At 34.0% G+C, this 20,072-nt stretch overlaps 1 protein-coding gene across 2 annotated transcripts in view; it reads left to right on the top strand.

Moving 5' to 3' along the window:
• The window catches only part of Ctr9 (RNA polymerase-associated protein Ctr9), a 95,205-nt gene extending 77,014 nt beyond the window's left edge, over window positions 1-18,191 (top strand). For both annotated transcript variants that reach the window (XM_081752261.1, XM_081752260.1), the window contains one exon: window positions 12,744-18,191. In XM_081752261.1, the coding sequence (XP_081608387.1) occupies window positions 12,744-12,802 (59 nt within the window). In that variant the 3' untranslated portion in view covers window positions 12,803-18,191. The remainder of the gene's footprint in view (window positions 1-12,743) is intronic.
• The last annotated feature ends 1,881 nt before the right edge of the window (window positions 18,192-20,072 follow it).

Here is a 20,072-nt window from a genome sequence, read left to right as displayed (position 1 = left end):
ATCTCAGATATTGTTGAAACTTTTTATAGCAACTAGACGAGACCTATATATATATATATATATATTTGTTGAAAAAACTTTTCTCGCCAAGTAATGGGCCGTCAAAGACGCGGAGTACAATTTATGAATTATAGAAAACATGGATAATAGTTAACTTGGGAGCCACATTTAGCTATGGAGACAGGTAGAGTTATAATTCTTGTTGTGGTATGTACAAAGGATATAAATAAACTATATTTTATTATAGTTTGGTTTGCGTATGCGTATCTTTTTGTACATAAATTAACAAATGAACGTCAGTTTATCTGAAGAGTCGAAGTTTGCGAAATTTTTTTCGAGCACTTCCGGTTCGAATTTTAAAATTCTGTTTTCACTGTTGGTACATCCTAGTTACCCGCTTTCCGAAAAGAATTTTGTATTGCTTCTGTGTGCAACCGTTACGTCGCAAAAAATTCGAGAATTTGTCAAATTTTCAAAAATCGCCATTTTCTCGAAAACAACATATTTTAAAATTTTGAAATTTTGTCAGATGGTTCTACTTTACATGAATAATAAACACACCAAATACCATTCTCGACCAATGCTTCATGAATTAACTACAGCTTTTGAAGTTAGCGAAGTTTCGTTAACTTTGATGTCACAGTTGGCAACACTGGAAACAATAAAAGTGCAATAATTTGATGATGTTTGTGGTTCACATTCATTAAATGAATAAAAGTTTTTCGTGACTGCGTTTTATTATTTTGATCAAAAATGTTCCCTGAAATAGTAAAATGAGCCATCCACTACTCCTCCATTTTCTTAAACCGAAGTAATCTGAGATGGAATTTACGATTACGAAACACACAAATTTTAAGTTTACTTAAAACGGCTATCCAATAAATTCTAATGATTATAAAAAGCCTGAACTATTACCTCCGTGATGATTTGGAATGCTCCAGACGAAGTCCCAATGAATGTGATGTCATTACAGTGATCGAAAATAGACAAAAAGTTAAAAAATCGAAACGTTTTCTTGCGCGTTCCATCAATGAAATTCACGGACTGTTTAAACAGAATAATCTCATCATAAGAATGGGTCACTTGAAATTTTATAGTGTTTGACCAACGTGGGTCAGTCCGCAACCTGCGAGAGAAGTGTGTGTGTGTGTGTATTGTGCAAATTTTAAGTTAGCTGCTATTGCGTTGCGACAAATCAAATGTGCAGTCTGTATTGAAGCTATCATGAGTGACCTATTTTCTTTAGTAGTATGATCCGTAGAAAATGACAGCTGTCTTCAAGAATGTGGTGAATGTCCTGGAATGGGAGGAATAAGTGTGGAGTCTTTAATTATTGATCCTGATGAAAATGAAAGTGTGACGTATGCCATATGGGAAAACAATGGTCTCGGAAAAAAAAAAAAAAAAATATGCCACTTTTTGTTTTCGTATCGTACGTTGCTGGTTTAACTGTAAGAATTCATGACTACGTCAAGAAAATACAAAAAGAACTAATTGCTACCGAAAAGCATCGTATAAAATTTGGAGATACAGATTCTATTTTACTTAATGTGGACTTCGCTGAAGACTAAACTGTTATTCTGCAAAGTGAAATTAGAGTTATCTCCGGAAAAACGAGCAAATTTCCATCTTTACGGCAGTGGTATATTATTATGAAACAACTGACAGTTTTGTTGTAATAAGTGACGGCAAAATACACGATTCGGCTTATGTACTCATAGCCATAGAAAAGATTCTAAAAGTACTCGAGGAAAAGCAAAAATATAGGTTATAGAAAAAGGTTCGAATACGTGAAAATAAGTGTCTCCAATTTCCCAAACTGTGTCAGTCATTTCTGATGGTGCTGCATCCCACTTTAAAAATAGCTTTCAGATGTTCGAGATGCAGACAAGTCCGATAAAGCAATGGTTTTTCATTGAAACCGGCCATGCTAGAGTCTCTGCGACGGTATTGGGGGGGGGGGGATTGTAAAGAATGTGGCAACGCGGCATAACCTTAGGCAAAAACAGATACACATTATTAAAACTGCAGAAGAATTCGTGAGTATAGTGCAAGTACAAACTCCGGGTATTACTCTCGTTTTGTTGCTTGGAACGGAATTCGACAATTTCCGGAAATAATAAAAATGAAAGAATGGGAAAGTGTGCGACCGGTAACTGTACTGAACGAAGTCACCTTTGGCTTTCAAAAAATGACAAAAGTTTTTATGGCAATAGCGGGTCACCGTGAATTAACTTCATACTTTCCCTAAAATCGAGCTTCTGCAATTCAAAGAGTATATTTAGTAAGTCTGCAAAAAGGAACTTTTGTTAAATGCATATATGATAACCAGTGGTGGGTAGCAGAAATATTATGAATAAATCATGAATTACGTGAAGTTGAAGTACTATTTAGGCTTCTACATGGACCTTCAGCAGGGTAGAGATTTACAGAAGAGCATAAGAGAAGTGAAAATAAGTGTTTTTGATTATCGACAATGTGCTACGAGTTGTGAGTACACAAACACCTATTGGAGCATCTGCATGGTTACATGCTGATAGCGAAGAAGACACCAAGCAAGGAAATGATTGGTTCATAAGAAAAAAAAATCACTGAAATTTTGTTTCCGTAGACCATCTTAAGTAAGTGAACTTAAAATTTGAGTTTCGTAATCGTAACTTCCATCTCAGATTACTCCGATGTAAGAAAACGGAGGAGTAGCGGGAGGCTCATTTTACTATTTCAGAGAGCATTTTTTTTTTTAATCAAAATAATAATAAAAACAACAGTCAGGAAGAACTTTTATTCTTCATTTAATGAATGTGAACCACAAACATCATCAAATTATTGCACTTTTATTGCTTCCAGTGTTGCCAAATGTGACATCAAAGTTAACGAAACTTCGCTAACTTCAAAAGACTAGTTAATTCATGAAGCATTGGTCGAGAATGGTATTTGGTGGTCTTGTTATTCATGCAAAGTTGAACCATCTGATAAAATTTCAGAATTTAAAAATGTGGTTTTTTCGAGAAAATGGTGCCGAAAAATGGCAATTTTTCAAAATTTGACAATCTCTCGATTTTTTTCCAACAAAAAGGTTGCACTCAGAAGCGATACAAACTTTTTTTTGGAAAGCGGGTAACTAGATCTTACCAACTGTGAAAACAAAATTTTAAAATTCGAACCGAAAGTGCTCGAAAAAAATTAAAGTCAACTTTGACTTTTCAGATAAACTGACGTTCATTTGTTAATTTATGTACAAAAAGAAACGCATACGCAAACCGAACTATAATAAAATATAGTTTATTTATATCCTTTGTACATACCAAGAATTATAACTCTACCTGTCTCCATAGCTAAATGTTGCTCCCAAGTTAACTATTATCCATGTTTTCTACAATTCATAAATTGTACTCCGCGTCTTTGACGGCCCATTACTTGGCGGGAATGTTTTATTCGACAAAACAGAAACAAAAACAAAAACAAAAAAAAAACAAAACATTGTTCTCTTAAAAACATGTCTATAGAGCGTCCCACCCTTAGATTGCAGTGCAGAGTGTATGGAGCGTGCTGTTGCCACATTTCTTCCGCCGTATGTTTTCTTCTGAAGGAAGAACAAGAAAGACAGAAAGAGTAAGAGAGTATGTAAATAAAATTACAGCCTTCCTTAAATTCATATATTTTCAACCCTTTTGCCATTTCATTCGGTCAAATTCACTAGGAAGGGCTAATTGGAGGGTTCGAAACAACAGTCTAATAACTGCGTGTTAGAGGTTTCCTTTTATGATGGTTTAGAAATTGTTGCAATGAATTTTCGATAAGAGCAAAACGAAATCGACAGAACATATGAAACAAATAGAAAACATGATTGAAATAAATGACAGACTAAACAGTTTCACCCAAAAATTTCCTGTAACGATTGTGCTTCAAACTAAGAAATAGCAATGGGTAAGATACTGCTACTGAAGTTGGATAAGTGTGAAAACTGGAGTAGTGTGATAGTGATACATGACGAGAAAATACGACGTACGAAAACGTTCATTCGTCTGTATTGCGAAAACGCAAAATATCCGCAAATCCAATTCCGTTTGTCAAACAAAAGTTACATCGTAAAGTATATTGTGAAGGCGGCTGCTTCCCACTTCCGATGGTTTAAATCTGATTTTCTCCGCATAATAACAGTATGATATTTTAACAAATACCAGGAGGTCTAAATGAACCATCGCACTATAATAGAAATTATAAATGCATTTATAAGTATTAACGAAAGATTTGTAAATTTAAAATAAAAGGAGAAAAGACGCATGCTAAATACCTTTTAATCACTTTCGCTGCTTACACTTAAACACTTTCGGCACTATTTGACGCTCTCCCACGCAACCTACCAATTGAACGGTTTTTCCGCACTTCACTCTGCATGACGAACAATACAGTAAATACAGTATTGCACACGACATATCAAATATTTTAAATATTTCAACAATCTATAAATGTAATAGTGAATAGGAACTGAATTGCCCTGGTTTCTATACTTACTTCTGACACCTCAGACGCACAATGCCAATCTGGAAACAACAGAAGAATGAAAAGATACCTTATTATATCTAAGCAAACGGACCAACTTTTGACTTTAAATCACGTATAGCGACACCCAACAAGCTACAAATCGTAGGGCGAGGAAACAAAATCAAACAGAATTATCGAACTCTCCCAAAATGCATTTTGTTTATTTCATGCTTCCTAAAGAAACATCGAGTGAAAGAACAAATAGCCTTTTCATTCTGCTTTGTGAGCTCATGAACTTATTTGTTATGAACGCTTTTTTCATTTTCATCTACGTATCCAAAGTAATTAAGGAAAGTGGGATTACAAACAAAACCAAATTTTATTGTCAAAATTATCAGCATTCGAAAGGACATTAGGGACTACGTGCGAACTGCAAATGAATCAATTATAAAAACTGATGACTTTTTATCACCAGTGAGTGAGGAGTTTTATTATTAACAGATATTGGCCTGCTTTTTCCTCTTCCATAGATATAGTTCTTCTGAAGAAACAGTTGGTTTTCTTTGAGTACCAACTGCATTTTTGTGATTTATGTTATTGCTAACTGAGTTACTATCCTGATTCAAGTGTCCACTGTACTTAGTATTCACCCGCGATTGAAATTTGCCTTTCTTGGAAGAAAGAAAATAAGAACTATACGTCTGAATGTTAATCTTATGTAGGTATATATATATATATCAAGGGAAACGAGCGAAGTAAGATTGAGTGGAATTTTCGTAATGTTTTTCGCACATGTGGTCCAGGGTTCGATTATGCGATCACGCCTCTGTTAAGCAGTATATTCGTGCTAGCATAGCATCAACAGTGAATACTCATCGCTATAGCACGACACTACATCAGTGGCTTTAAAACAAACATTATAAGGAAAATAACATTGGCAAGATTTGTCATTGCCTTTCTTCTGGTCAGGGGCGTGCGCTTTGGAAAGTTGATCCTTAACACTAAAAGTCGTAAAACCTAAATAAAGATAGATATCGACCTGCAATTTATTTTAAAAAATAACTTCAATAACATTTTCTCGCTTTTCACCCCCATCTAACCTGAAAAATAAAAAAAAAAGTTTCTCACTAGTCAACTTTTTAGATATTGCATTGCAATAGTATACGCAATTTCTCTTACATTTTATTTTTTATTTTAAAATCCGAAAAGTTTTTTTTGAATGCAAATTTTTCCAACATTGATACCAAATATGATGTTAATACCTGTATAAGTTTCAACCTTGTATCTCTTATAGTTCCGAACTTATGACGTGATATATTTAACGCAACGTTAGAATTTGCCATTAGTAAGATTTCACTATTTCAGTTTATTTCAATACTTGAAAATTCTTGATATGAAACGGATTATTTAATAGAGAATACAATAATCTATCCATATCTAGTAAAAATAAATAATAAAAAAAATATTTCTAAAATTCAGTCTGTTTGGCAACAATGGGCATAAGGAAAAGCATTGCCATTTACTCCTGTACTGCAATCTAAGGGTGAGATGCTCTATAGTTGCTATAAAAAAAAAGTTGAAACAATATCTGAAATGGTGATTTTTTTTTTTTTTTTTTTTTTTTTTTTGCCGAGCTGAAATGGATGGCACAATATATTATTATTCCAACTTCAATTGCGATAATTGGTTGCGTTTTCCGTTTTTTGTTTTTGAGATGATGATGTCTTTGATATACAGATTTTTTTAAAATGTAACTTACGCCAGGTGAATAATGAATTGATACTTTAATCCAGGGTGGAGTGATTTAAATCAGACTGATTTAAATCAAGATTTAAATCACTTGATTTTTTAAAATAAAAATCGTTGATTTAAATCAAATTCAGAAATAATTTAAAGTGAAAATAAGTAAAGTCCCGTTTCTGTTCTGTTACTTCGACTATGGAAGATGATAATTATAATTACAATGAGACTCAAATGTACAGTATGTACAGCATAGTATGAACACAAGTGTCATGCAGAGGATGATCAGGGAAAATCCCGTTTTGAACGGGTAACAGGGCAATCCTGTTTTCCTCTCTTCGTAACATAGGGTTTATATTGTAAATCGTTAACTATTCCAACGGGGAAATCAGCATCGACATTTAAGACGAAGATTCCTTCGTGTGCGCGTCTATGTATTTGTTCCCAAATAATAAAGCGTATTTAGAAGTGTCCTATCCCCTCTCCGATTTTTTTTTTTTTTTTTTTTTTTTTTTTAGATTGTATAACTTCAGGCAAAATTTATGTATTTCGTACCGCAAGCTAGTTACAATTTCCTTAAAAATATGTCCCAGCCAAATATCAGTAACTTTTGTGTGGGAAAAGTGTCACTTTGATAAGCGTTGCTGTACTTTTTCCTTAGCGCTTAACCTTGTATATTATATCACCTATTTTTAGGTGATAGGATAAAATCTTCATTATTCCATTAAAAATTACCAATAAAGCTTTTTACTTAGTTTTTTCAGGACTGAAGGCATTGTAGAGCACGTTACATATGCTTTCACGCCTCTCTGCGTCGAGACATAAGATTTGATGACATCAAAAATTTAAAAAAGATATTTTTTGTTGTGCCTATTCTTATTATTTTTGGCGGGCCTACGTTTTACATTCAGAAGACTGAAATTCTGCACACTCGTTCAGTACACCCTTAGTATTTTTCAGATGATTTCATATCTCTGCATGGAAACAGGGGGGTCCAGAAGGGCAAAAATGTATTAAAAAAAAAAAAAAAGTGATTTTAGCGCCTAAGATGTGAATGGTACCATCTGAAAGGCTGTTCTATTCTGAAGACAATGATGTACGAACCATGATCTTAGGATAAATAGGGATGTCTCAGGAAACTGTTACTTGAGATCCTGTTTTATACGGGAATCTGGGGTATTTAGGAATATTATTTTTCGCGGGCTTACTTTTGCATCTAGAAGTTTGAAATTTTGGACACTCATTCACTGCACCTCGTAGTATTTTTCAGGTTTGTTTCAGATCTTTGCCTTTAAACAGAGGCGGTAGAGAGGGGTAAAAAAAAAAATGTGGGTATTTGTTAACAGAAAATCCCTTTTTTCGTGATTTTCCAGCCCCAGATAGCCTACACGATGCAGACATTTGAATGGTACCGTTTGAAACTCGGTTTTATTCTGAAGAGAATTATGTACAAATCATGATTCTAGGATAAATAGGGATGTCTGAGGAAATTTTTATATTACATCCGGGTCATCTGGGGTATTGTGGGGATGTTCTTAGCTCAATGTTAAATATTTTTCCCGCCCTTACTATTCAAGATAGAAGCTTGAAATTTTGTACACACATTAGTACACCTTTAGTATTTCCCACTTGATTTTGAGATTGTGCGTTAACACAGGGGAGTCCAGAAGGTATCAAAATTAAAAAAAAAAAAAAAAAAAAAATCAGAAAAAATCCCGACTTTAAAAATTTTCCGCTTCGGGGACATTATAGGGAAAATGTGAATGTTACCGTTTTAAAGACTGTTCTGTTCTGAAGAGAATGAGGTATGAACCATGATCCTAGGATAAATAGGGATGATGCTTGACAGAAAGTCTTATAATTTACAAAAAAAAAAAAAAAAAAAAAAATGTTTGGGATTGATATAGTTAACGATTGCGGATTAATTCAAAATTCAACTCCAATACTTTCACTTAAATGGCATAATTGGCATTTAACCCTTAGTCGGTAATATCCGTCTCCCAGGCGGATGTACGATACTTTTTTCTTCAGAGTTGGTACTCATATTGGAGGTATGATCTGATACTTCACCTATGCTTCGGTTGTGGGTTGACTGTGCAGTTTTCAGCAGGTGGTTGCGTGTCTAGCTCATTGTTGCAAACTTCGAAGTGTATAAAGTTATTCCACCCCGTCTCGCAAGCGGATATTACTGTAAAGGAAATATATTTTATCCGTCTAAGGGACGGATATTACTTTATACTGACAACTATTAATATTTGGTTGTTTCTTTCGTTTAGAAAATTGAATATTTTAAGATGTCAAATAGCAAAGGTATACCACAAAGGAGTAAGGCTATACCACAAATGGCTATAGAACAATTAGAGATGGCTATAGATCAGAAACTGATTATGATTACGGATCCGATGACTCGTGTGTTCCTGAACAAGATCATTTATCCAAAAGATCATAAAAGCAATCCAGAAATAAATTTTAATGATGCCAATAACATAGCTGATAAGCAATAGCAATGAACAGAAAAGTGATCAGAATAATACGAAAGTACAACAGAAACTGATAGTGTTTATTGAAAAAGAAAAAAAAAAAAAAAAAAAAATCAGATAGAGTTGCAAGAAGCCAAATTTGGGTACTAAAACACCTAAGTAAAACGTGATAAAAAAAATAAATTGTCATCGTGGCTAGGACCCGCGAATTAGTTATAGAATTTTCCAAATCCAGAGGACATCTGACATTTATTCCTTACTGATGACACTATGAACCAAACTGTGAACTGCATTAGTGTACAATGGAAGTGATGAGATGAAAGTTACATAACTCCTTCTCAAGTTATAAGAATACTGATAAGACTAAAATTGAAGGGCTTATTGGTTTGATGAGTTTGTGATCCATTTTCAAGTCGGGGCGTGAGAGCTTGGTGTCACCTTTATCAACTGACTGCACTGGACTTCATGCTTTTCATGCAACCATGTCTCAAAAGGTGTGAAATTTTGGTTTGATGATTCATCTATTCGTAGAAGTGTCCAATGTTTTCAATAAGTTCATTTCTAATTGCCAAACGGCATATTCTATTGGGGTGCATATACGTGTTGATAAAACTCTACAAGGTATATATTTAGAAATTAATTCTCAGCGGCGAAGCATGTTACATTGAACTCATGGGTACATTTACAAGTGAACTACGATGTGCTTCTTATCCAGTTTATTAATTTTGTTACGTAGAATCAATTCTCTGGGTGTAACTAAACCTTATTGAAAACTTACTTACACCACTTTGGCTTCAAGCGTCTCAATTGTGCGTGTCCGTCTCTCAGGCGGATGTTACTGTTATAGCTTATTTTTTGGATGTTACCAACTAAGGGTTAATACTAATTCGTAATGCTTTTTATTCAGTTCGCGTCTTGTATTATATGAGGAGAGAGATTTGATTTAAATCAAAAAAATCGATTTAAATCAAAATAATCATCAAAAATGATTTTTTAAAAAAAATCATGATTTTTTTTCCACCTTGCTTTAATCCCTTCAAGATTGTCACATTTTCCCCTAAAGTACATTTATTAGAAAACATCGTTTTGGAAATACTGTAACCGCCTTTCATTTGTGTTTAAATGGCGGTGAAGCCACCATTTTTAGAAGGTGAAGTTTTATTATTACAGTGATTTTGAAATTTGGGGAGAAGACATTACCCATAATACTTTTAAATCCCAGCCAGTTGTGATACTTTTTATGTTGAAAGAAGTACTGGTAGATCAGACCAAGTTTTAAGTGTCTGATCTACATCGTTTCAAAGTGTAAGCGGTGAATATGAACGTAGTTATATTAGATTTAAAAAAAAAAGTCAGAGATTACAGTCTAGCATAATATTCAATGTATATACGTAAATAAAAGTTGTTTTGTTTTGTACTCACGCATATTTGAAAGATAAAATAAATTTCTATCTTTGAAATTTATTATAATTTCGCTAAACTTATTATTTCATGAGTTGCTATGTTTTAGATATAGCAAAGACATAAAAAGAGGGTAAGATTTCTCTATTAAGCGTCCCTTTGAAATCTTTCTGATATAAATTTAGTGTAATACGAAAATGTTAGTTGTATTTGCTCGTTTTCTCACCAGAACTCCCTGATGAGTCTATAGTTAGCGAACGCAACTTCGACCCGGTAGTCCTGGGTTCGATTCTCGCTAAAGTTCATGTAGTTCAGAGCCCATGTTAAGTTGTGGGTTCACGTCTCATATAGCCTCGCTGCTAAACGGGATGTTAAACTCCAAATCAGTCAACCATTTACTCTCCAGCTGGGGTTTAGCGTAATGCTATCCTTTTACTAGGACAGATAGTTTTCTTGTGTAATACACTTCCAGTTTCCTTCATGCGTTATTATTTATTTTTGTCGTACAAATACAATACAGCAGTGTCATATCAGTATCTTTGCTGGAATTAGCGGAGCAATCCAGAAACTTGCGGCATTTGTAAAATTTGGAACAAATCTGAAACTTTGTATATATATATATATATGTGTGTGTATATATGAGTGTGTGTATTACTTCTGACACATAACTATTGTTACTAACACAACCATTACTATTAGCCTGACGTATACCATACCGAAGTAAATTAAAATAACACAAAACATTAGTGATAATAAACACCTTCCTTGTTATTTATATTCTTGGAGCTCTTCGCTGCTGAAGAGGAGTTCTATTCTATAGAACCGTTTCGTGGGAAAATTGATAGATCATTTTCAAGTTCATTTTGAACACCAATTTGGACCATCTCAAATTTTGTTGACAATTTAACATTTGGTCACAAAAGTTTCATTCCAGTAAATACTCTTTGTGCAGTACTAACTGGTATAACGATAATATACTGTATTAATTTGATAAAGTTTGTTTTGTCGAAAAACGCACTGCATAGGTGCCATGTTTGCTCTCAGTGGAAAATAAACGCAATTGTGTGATCGATTCGGAGGCTGGTTTAGCACGTTTTCGTTACATTCCCGACGAGTTTCTGCGTCGATACATGACAGTGGACACTATTACACTCCAGAAACAAAGATACAGTCGAAACAGTGGGTTTTTAAAAGGCGATCCAGCTCCGAAGAAGGCGAAGACGGTGAAATCGGCCGACAACATGATGGCCGCAGTGTTTTGGGATGCGCGCGGAATCACATCGATTACTTGGGAAAAGGACAAACGATGAATGATGAATATTTTACGTCTTTATTGTACCGGTTGAGAGAAGAAATTGAGAAAAAACACCTTCATTTGACAAAGAAAAAAAATTCTTCCATCAAGACAAGTTTCGATAGCGAAAATTATAAAATTAAAATATGAATTATTACAACATCCAAAGTATTTACCAGGTTTGGCTCCCAGGGACTTTATTTCCAGACTTGTGAATCGTTTTCCGCTAAGACATTTTTACGTTGAATGAGGTGGTCATCGCCCAAGTAGATGCCTATTTTAAAGACCTTCCGAAATCCTACCTTTTGGACGGCTTACAAAAGTTGAAGGAACGCTGGGGAAAATGCGGCGCGTGAAAAAGAGATTTTGTTGAAAAATAAAAAGAATTTATCCAAAATGATTTGTTTTTCTTTTTTAACTTTTTCTAAGAACTTATTGAATGACCCTTGTATATGCTCATGTTCGATCCGTGATCACATTGTGTTTACGTCGCGGTGGACAACTGAGTGCTTGGGCTTTACTATAGACCATATATTGTACCGTACCGTGATCTTGCAAGACGAGCTATACTACTGTAGGAACAATTGTGTTATTAACAGTTGCAAACTAAAATTAATAAATATGTATATATATAGAAGTAAATGAAATTAAAACTTTTCGCCTTATCTCTATTCTTAATGAGCAGCAACATTGAATATCAGAATATTAGGGATGAAATGAGCCGAATAGCAAACTAAAGGTTCATTTGAACATGAATAGAAGAAAAACTTTGTTCCTGGAGTCCTTCAATTAAGTGTTTATGGTCCATGTCAAGAATCTTCACCACAGCAAAATTAAACTACCGCAAATTTTAGACTTTTTGTGCAATATCTTCAAAACAAATATTCGAGCAAACACGTAGTGCACTAGATAATATGATTTTGCATGTGATACCTTTACCACAATTTACCTATCTGTTTTTGGTGTGCTGTTATTTACAGAACCCGCAAAAAATGCTAAATCTATCGACAGTTGCAAATCGAAAGAAGATAGATGAGTTCTGATAACGGTATCACATGCAAAAATAATATTGTCTAGTGCACTACGTCTTTGCTTTTCGATTATTTTTATTTGTTTTAAAGATATTAGAGAAAAACTCTAAAATTAGTGGTAGTTTAATTTCACTGTGGTGAAAGTTAAAGCGCTTAATCAATAATAACTGTATCCACTCCTCCTCCTTCTTAATTACATTCGTGTAAGACAATCGTAACCCAGCTGGGTTTTATTTCACGGAATAATAAAATTATACGACCTTCATTGCACTAATGCATTTGTCTAAGTTATACTTTCTTTCTTTCTTTCAGCGAAATCTGGTTCTGGGAATGAGGGAAGCAGAAAGAATTCCGGAAGTGAAAGTGACTAGGTATTATTCAGAAGTGTTTAGTTTGTATCTGTATGAGAGACTACGGGAATAAGAGACTGCATAATAACATATAAATAAAGAAGTTCCCATTTCCATTGAAGTATTTTAATTAATGTGTGGTTCATTTGCTCGAAGGCTTTCAACAGAGTTTGCGTGCATTGCAGCAAATTTTGCGACAGAAAGGAAATTAATTAAAATTTACTGAACTACTACTAAATTACAAGTTAATATTATGAATACCCTCCAATCGCGAGCATCAATGAAATTAGTTCGAGTGCTTAAAAAAAAGTTTCGGTTTGAATATATGTAAATGCAGTGTTTCTCAATTTTTTTCTTTTGTTCCAGTACAGATTTTTCAAAGACAATCCTCTCAATAGAACGAGAATGAAAACTAGAATACGTGTTCCTCGTTGTAGAGGACGGCGTGGAATAGGAGATGAAACTGCTGTTAACAGTAAGATTCCAAATAGATTTGGCAAGCGCATCTCTTCTATCAATTTTCGTGTTATTTTTCATATCTACCAGGAATTATTAGTCTTGCGTCATATATTAGTGATAGAAAATAAAAAACCCGGATCTTAAATCCCAGTATTTTCGCGTAACAAAAGTTACGTTTTATTGTTTACTGTTTGACGATTGGAATAGTTCTGACAGAATTTTTGATTATTATGCAGAGAATTTTGCGGTGCATTGTTTAAGAAACACTGCTGGAATGTATTACTTGTCTTGTGTAATATATATTTGTTTTCTGTGCACAGTTGATGAATGAATATTGAGTTACGTCGTAACAAGTTCTAACTGTGTAATGCCTTAGGTAATTCGATATTGTAATCTGTTTACAAGCAAGTGTATTTTCAAGTCTGAAATATACATCTGTTTTTCTTTCTGATAAAGGAATATTCTGTTAATTGTGTAACAGAACGATGTAAATGTCATGTAAATACAAAAACGTAACGTAAAGATTATGCTCTTTCGTTTAGGATTCATAATGATTTACAAAGTTAAGGATTCATAATGATTATCAAAGTAACAAAGATACGATTTGTGTTATTTTCAATGTTGCGGTTTACCTTTCGCCGAAAATGCTTCTATGTATTCCTCGAATAAGAAAAAATTCTAGAATTACCATACGTTTTGTTTTGTTATATGGAGCATATCGAGAAAATGTTCAAATTCTCGGGAGAAATGTGAGTAAAATGAGTAAACTTGTGTTGATTGCAAACACATGATGGTTTACAATCTTTAACCTAGAGGATTCTTCTGTGTGTTGTGATCCGAGTACTGTATGGCGGTAGATCGCAAGAGAACAATGAGCTTTAGAACTTGATTATTTTGTTTTGTTATATACCTAAAATCTTTTTTGAAAATCTTTGTAAGTTACAGGGTTTGGGAAAGAAGAATTGTAACTGTTAGTTGCGTTGTGTTCTTGCTTGATATGAAGGGAAAATATGTACAACATGAGTTTTATAACAATATTTATTGTAGATTTAATTGTTCACGCGTATTCCTGAAAGATATTGAATAACTGAAATAAAATGTTTTAAATCCTGAAACTTGGCGAAAGACAGATTATGTGTGTGTGCAGTTCGTGTAGGAACTTCATAGTAAATGTGCACCAGCTCTAGTCCCAATAGCAAGAGGCATATAAGAGTCATTGTGGAAATACCTTATGCAAGTTTCACACAGGGCATTTCTTATTCATTTCGACATATAGCGTTCCCGTCCTTAAATTATTCAGTGAAAGGAGGCACCTCAGGGAAAGCCAGTTTTGAGCTATTGATTTTTTTTTATGACTCAGTGGTGATTACAAGGAAGATGGAAACAATGCGAGATTTTGTAGCTCAAAATATTTGTTTTGGTAATTTGTATTATTATTTTATAACTGTGTCTTGTAAGAAAACTTTTATTGTCCCTCGTCATTCTGTTAAATTTTTGTTTGCGTGCGCTATGCTGAAGGGCCTAGGATTTAAGGTGGAAAGCTAGGAAACAATAAAATTTAATCTCGTAAGGGAAGTCAATCAGTAAAAAAATTAAGCTTTACTGCTACACTGCCGAGCTTTCTAATGTACTCGCTTGTAGCGATTAAAATTTAAATTTTTTACCGATGCGACTTCCGTCAAGAGCCGCCACTGCGTGTACAGTAATTCGTGAAATAAGTTGTTGCTGAAAGAGACGTTAAACACAAAATCAATCAAATATTTGTAACAGAGGCAGAATTCAAGTCATGACAGTATAATATATCGAAATAAATATTCAATCAATATTGCTATTGGCGTAACTATGCTAACATAATCTTGATCTGTATGTAGCAACGGATGTTTTGTGTCGATAAGAGTGGTGATTACACTATCAATTTCTTTTGTTACTTTATTATGTATTGTAGTATTTCTTCCTTATAATTTCATCTGTTGTGTACCCACACATGTTCGATGAAATTCAGATTTGCATTGTATACGTTACTTAGTGGATGGAAGATATGTTTCTAAAATTACAATAAATTTGATTTTTAATGATCAAGAATAAATCAGTTAATTGTATTATTTGATATTCCGGGACGTAATACTTCGCCGCTTGACCTGCAGTTGCATAATAGTAAATATCCCAACCAAACTTCGAGTTCGTTGAATGAAGAAAACTTATTTATTTTGTTGTGCCTGTTGAATATTATTTTTATTATCTCAGCCAGTCATATACTGTGTAAGATTAATTTTATTATTATTACCCAGAAATATAGTTCATAAACAGTAATTAATAAGTAAGAAGTGGCATACTGTACATTGTATCAGTACAATTGTGAATCGCTGTTTCATTCATAGTTTAATAGTTGTTAGGATTTGCCTTTTTTTATATTTAACGGAACTACAAGACTCAGTATGAATGAAATGATTAATCCGTACAGATGTATGATTACGGTCTTCATACATTTGTTGTATATAATTAACAGACGTACTAACATGTGTGCTATGTACTTTAAAGTAGCTAGCTCCTTAGTTAAACAGATAGATGAAAAAACTTTAATTGCTGCTTAATATATATGTATAGATTTTCAGCCCCTTTATTTTTAAAAATCTAATCAGTATAATGGTAATTCTTAGTGTTAACAGAAAATGTACGTATATACAGCAGTTATTTATGTTGAACATTTTCTTTATTACACCTCTAAAACGCCAAGTACTATTCTTTGACAAAGTGAAAGGATCAACGAAATGTGTAGAAAATAAAGAGTTAGAAAGAAATTCTGTTAAACGGTAATTCAGTGGTTTGTAGTTCATGATACCTTTCAGTCTTCAATAAATGAGTAAAAAGTCTTACTTGTGCTCATTCAATCGAGGAATGTCGTTGAAAGCAATCAGATAGGAAATTTAACGTGTGTTCAGAAATTTAGCAAGTGTCCATTCAACTGTGAACCCAGCACCTTTCATTATCTTTCGATCAGCATTTTTCTTTCAAGATTACTATAAACGTTCTTCAAGGAAGTAATTCTTTGTCACGTATTAAAAATAAGAAATCATCAAAATGTTAACCGTGGAAATACAAACCTGATTAAGGTCCTAGGTGATGAAAAAAAAAGTTTAAATAAATTGGACTAACGAAACAGGATGTAAAGGTTTAAATTGAACGATCATACAATTATATACAGTAGGACGTCGATAATCCGAACGTCAAAAATCCGAACGCTGTCCATAGAAGCTTTTTACATTTTGCCTTAGCGCTAACGATAAACAAACAATAGGGTTATCCGTCGGCAGACCAAGGTAATGACCTTGGTGTGTCCTTATTTTCCCTTAGGCCTATAGAAGTTAAGTTTTAGGTGTAAGTTACAAGAACAATGTAATTTAGTGTACGAGCAGCTTCTTGAGAAATATTAAATGTAAGTAGCCTTATGTACGGTATTGTAGTTATTGTATGTACTGTATAACCACTATATCGATAAAAGAGCATACCGTACAGTATATTTAAGCCTAAATGGCATTTTCTTGGTCATTTTCTAAAATCCGAACTACCTGTGGTCTCAATTAGTTCGGATTTTCGACTTCCTACTGTACTTGTATAAACTATTCTCAATGATCAGCAATAAGAAAATCAAAGAAAGGATATTTATTTGATACATATATTAGACAATTTAAACATCAATAACCTATCGGTTTCTGTTGTTACGTGTTTTTATTTTAGGAAGGAAAAATACCCAAATATATGAATATTAATATCAATTTTATTACGCTGGTGGTTTGTTTTAAACATCAAATTTATTCTTCAATTTTGGGAATTTTCTGTATATATATATATATATATATATATATATATATATATATAAATTGTGTATGTATATATTCAGGCCTTCATATACATCGCTACCTGTGAAATGAATCAATTCTTTTAAAATTAACTAATTAGTGATTTGTTATTTTTAATGCCTAAGAAAGAATCACTTCTTTGAACGTTTATAGGGAAGAAAAATACAGATCGAAAGATAACGAAAGGTGCTGTATTCACGGCTGAGTGAACACCTGCCAAATTTCTTACACGATTGTTTCCAACGACATTCCTCGGTTTAATGAGCACAGGTAGTATTACTTGTTTTCTTATTGAAGATTTCAAGGTATGCTAAGTTGTAACGCATCGAATTAGCGTTTAACAAATGTGGAATGTAAATAATAATCTAAACATAATGTGACTTGTAACTTCAGCTTCAGTATTTGTAATGTAAATGAAATTGTATGTAATATTATGCAAAGTAAATTTGATTTTAGATTTATAGATATACTTCGAGCTTATAAAATCTGCTGGGCTGAAAAGTACGGAAACTAGATTTATACTCAAATACTGAATGACTGGAATGGATATTGCATAATATAAATAATTTTATTCACTCTTTGATAAGCTTATATAGCTTGGTCACATATCTGTGGAATCATGTAGATATAGTATGTGCTGTTATTATTCTGTTTTTTAGAGTGATGGCATATTCTGTAGAGTGGTGGCCAGCTTAGACAGGTTTTACTGTATATGCCTAGTTACTCAAAACGATACAATGGACAGAAAAATCTAGTTTAGTTGATTTCGAGTTCTAGCGAGAATGGAATTTATTATTATTTGTGTGAGATGTTTTAGAGTAAGAACACTGTATGGAACTTTCATTTTCCTTTGACACACTTAAAAGTATCAGATAAAAAGATTCAAAATTGTTTGAAAGAGAAACAGTTACTTACGTGTATATACTGAAATCTGCCAGCATACCTAAGTTTTATTAAGAAACGCACGTAGTACTTTGTAATATATATATATAAAGAATTAGTTATATTTGAAGTCAAAAATATGGTCGTATTTGTAATTTTATTGTTTATGAAAATTCGAATTGGAAATACAGTATTTTATCTTTTATGATATATGTAATAATATTTGATTTACTTATTTGAATGACCCTTGTACTTTCCATGTTTCAATGTGTAAATGCGATGAGCATGTTTGAGCATGAAACAAGTTAAGAATAGATGTATAAAATAACAGGTATTCGCCTCGTATGCAAGAAATGATTCTTCTTATACGAGTATACAGTGGTTGTTTCCGATCTATAATGACGAAATTAAACACCTTGTGCAGCACCACCAAGCGGGAAGAGGAGGAAGCTGCCAGTCATGTAGGCATTGAACCTGCCACTAGCCGCACACGAGCTAGAATTGGGGAAGTCCGGGCTCTGGTCACCAGGGAGAATCCACCCATACAGGAGTATCGTGAACAGGCTACAGACGTCACTGAAGACAGTGCACACCATCATTCACCGCGATTTGATGTTAGTAAAGCGACGGAAGGGGTGTGTTCATAAGCTCTTGCCAAAACACATCTAGGAACGTCACACCAACTGTCGAAAGCTGTATGAGCGGTACTGGGCCCGGTGAAAAGTGGAAGTTTGTTGTAACATTGGATGAGGTAAATGTTTATCTGGATGACTGTCACAAGCAACCTTCAATTTTTTATCGATCGTTAGGTGCGAGGGACTTCCAAAGATGGTTCACTGAATACAAGGAAAGTTTTGGCACAGGTTTCATGACTATTACTGGATACTCGTACCAGGGCAAGCTGGCCATACATCATGTAGCCAAATATACGAAGATGAATTCGGAATATTATTAGGCTAACGTCCACCCGTTTATCACCATGACATTCTCCATCTCTACGAGAGGGACAAAAATCGTATTTAGATGTATCAGAACAAGGCGTCAAGTCACACATCTCGCTCAACCCGCCTTTTCCTTCAACAAATGGCAGCAGAAACTGGAATTCCATTCCATTCGCCGTTCCATTCCACTCAGACATTCCAGTGAAGTCCCCTGATGCTTTATCGATGGACTTTTGCGCCTTTAGCTTCCTGAAACGAACCTTGTCTCATAGCAGACCCCGCATCAATGAAGGTCTATGGAAAGCCTGTTAGGAGAGTGGTTGCGGCTTGACATGACCATGTGCCAGTCCCCTACAGTGAAAACTTCGCTATCAGGCAATCGCTCAGATGTAAGTTCACCAAATAGAGCACTCGATGGTGGCGACATGCTTTCTCTTACGGTAAGTGCAGGTTGAAATGTTTGAAATAGTCACCATAGATCGGAAACAACAACTGTAATTTCAGCCCTTTTTACTTAATGCTACTAAGGAAAGTTCCAGGAAAACCCTGTATTATATAAGAATTATTATTTTCACCCTATCAGTCCGTGTGTGTTTATGTATCTGGGAGACAAAATATCTCAAGAACTATTTGATGGATGTAGGTCAAAAGCTAATAATCAAGTTTGTTGATGGAGGCGATATTCAAATCGGAATTGGTAGGAATCAGCTATTTCCGATTTTTAGTTGATCACTATAGATCAAGAACGGTAACAAATTACGAGAAACGATTTTCTGCAATCGATTAAGAGTCTGAACAATGTATTTCATCTCCATCCTTTATTTCTCTATTAAAAGCTGAAGTAGTTTGCTGTAGCCGGAATTCTACCCAGTATAACTTCCGGTTTCTTTTTTCTTTTTTTAATCGATTTAGCATTCTAAGGATATGCACCATCTTTTCTCTTAACTCTTTATTCAAACCATAAGTGAGAGAAATCAACCACTTCCAGTTTTAATCTTGATTTCCAAAGAATGAAAAATTGTAATAAAGACGCGGTTTCCTGTAATCAGTTAAGCCTCCTTATATTACGTAATCTCTACTAAAACGGAAGTGGCAGAAATCTCCGGTTTTAATGTTGATCGTTATGAAGTGGAAACTGTAACCTAACGAGAA

Source organism: Thermobia domestica, chromosome 3 (genome assembly GCF_964235325.1).
Source record: "Thermobia domestica chromosome 3, izTheDome1.hap1.1, whole genome shotgun sequence".
NCBI lineage: Eukaryota > Metazoa > Arthropoda > Insecta > Zygentoma > Lepismatidae > Thermobia > Thermobia domestica.
This window is presented reverse-complemented; position numbering and strand designations above follow the sequence as displayed.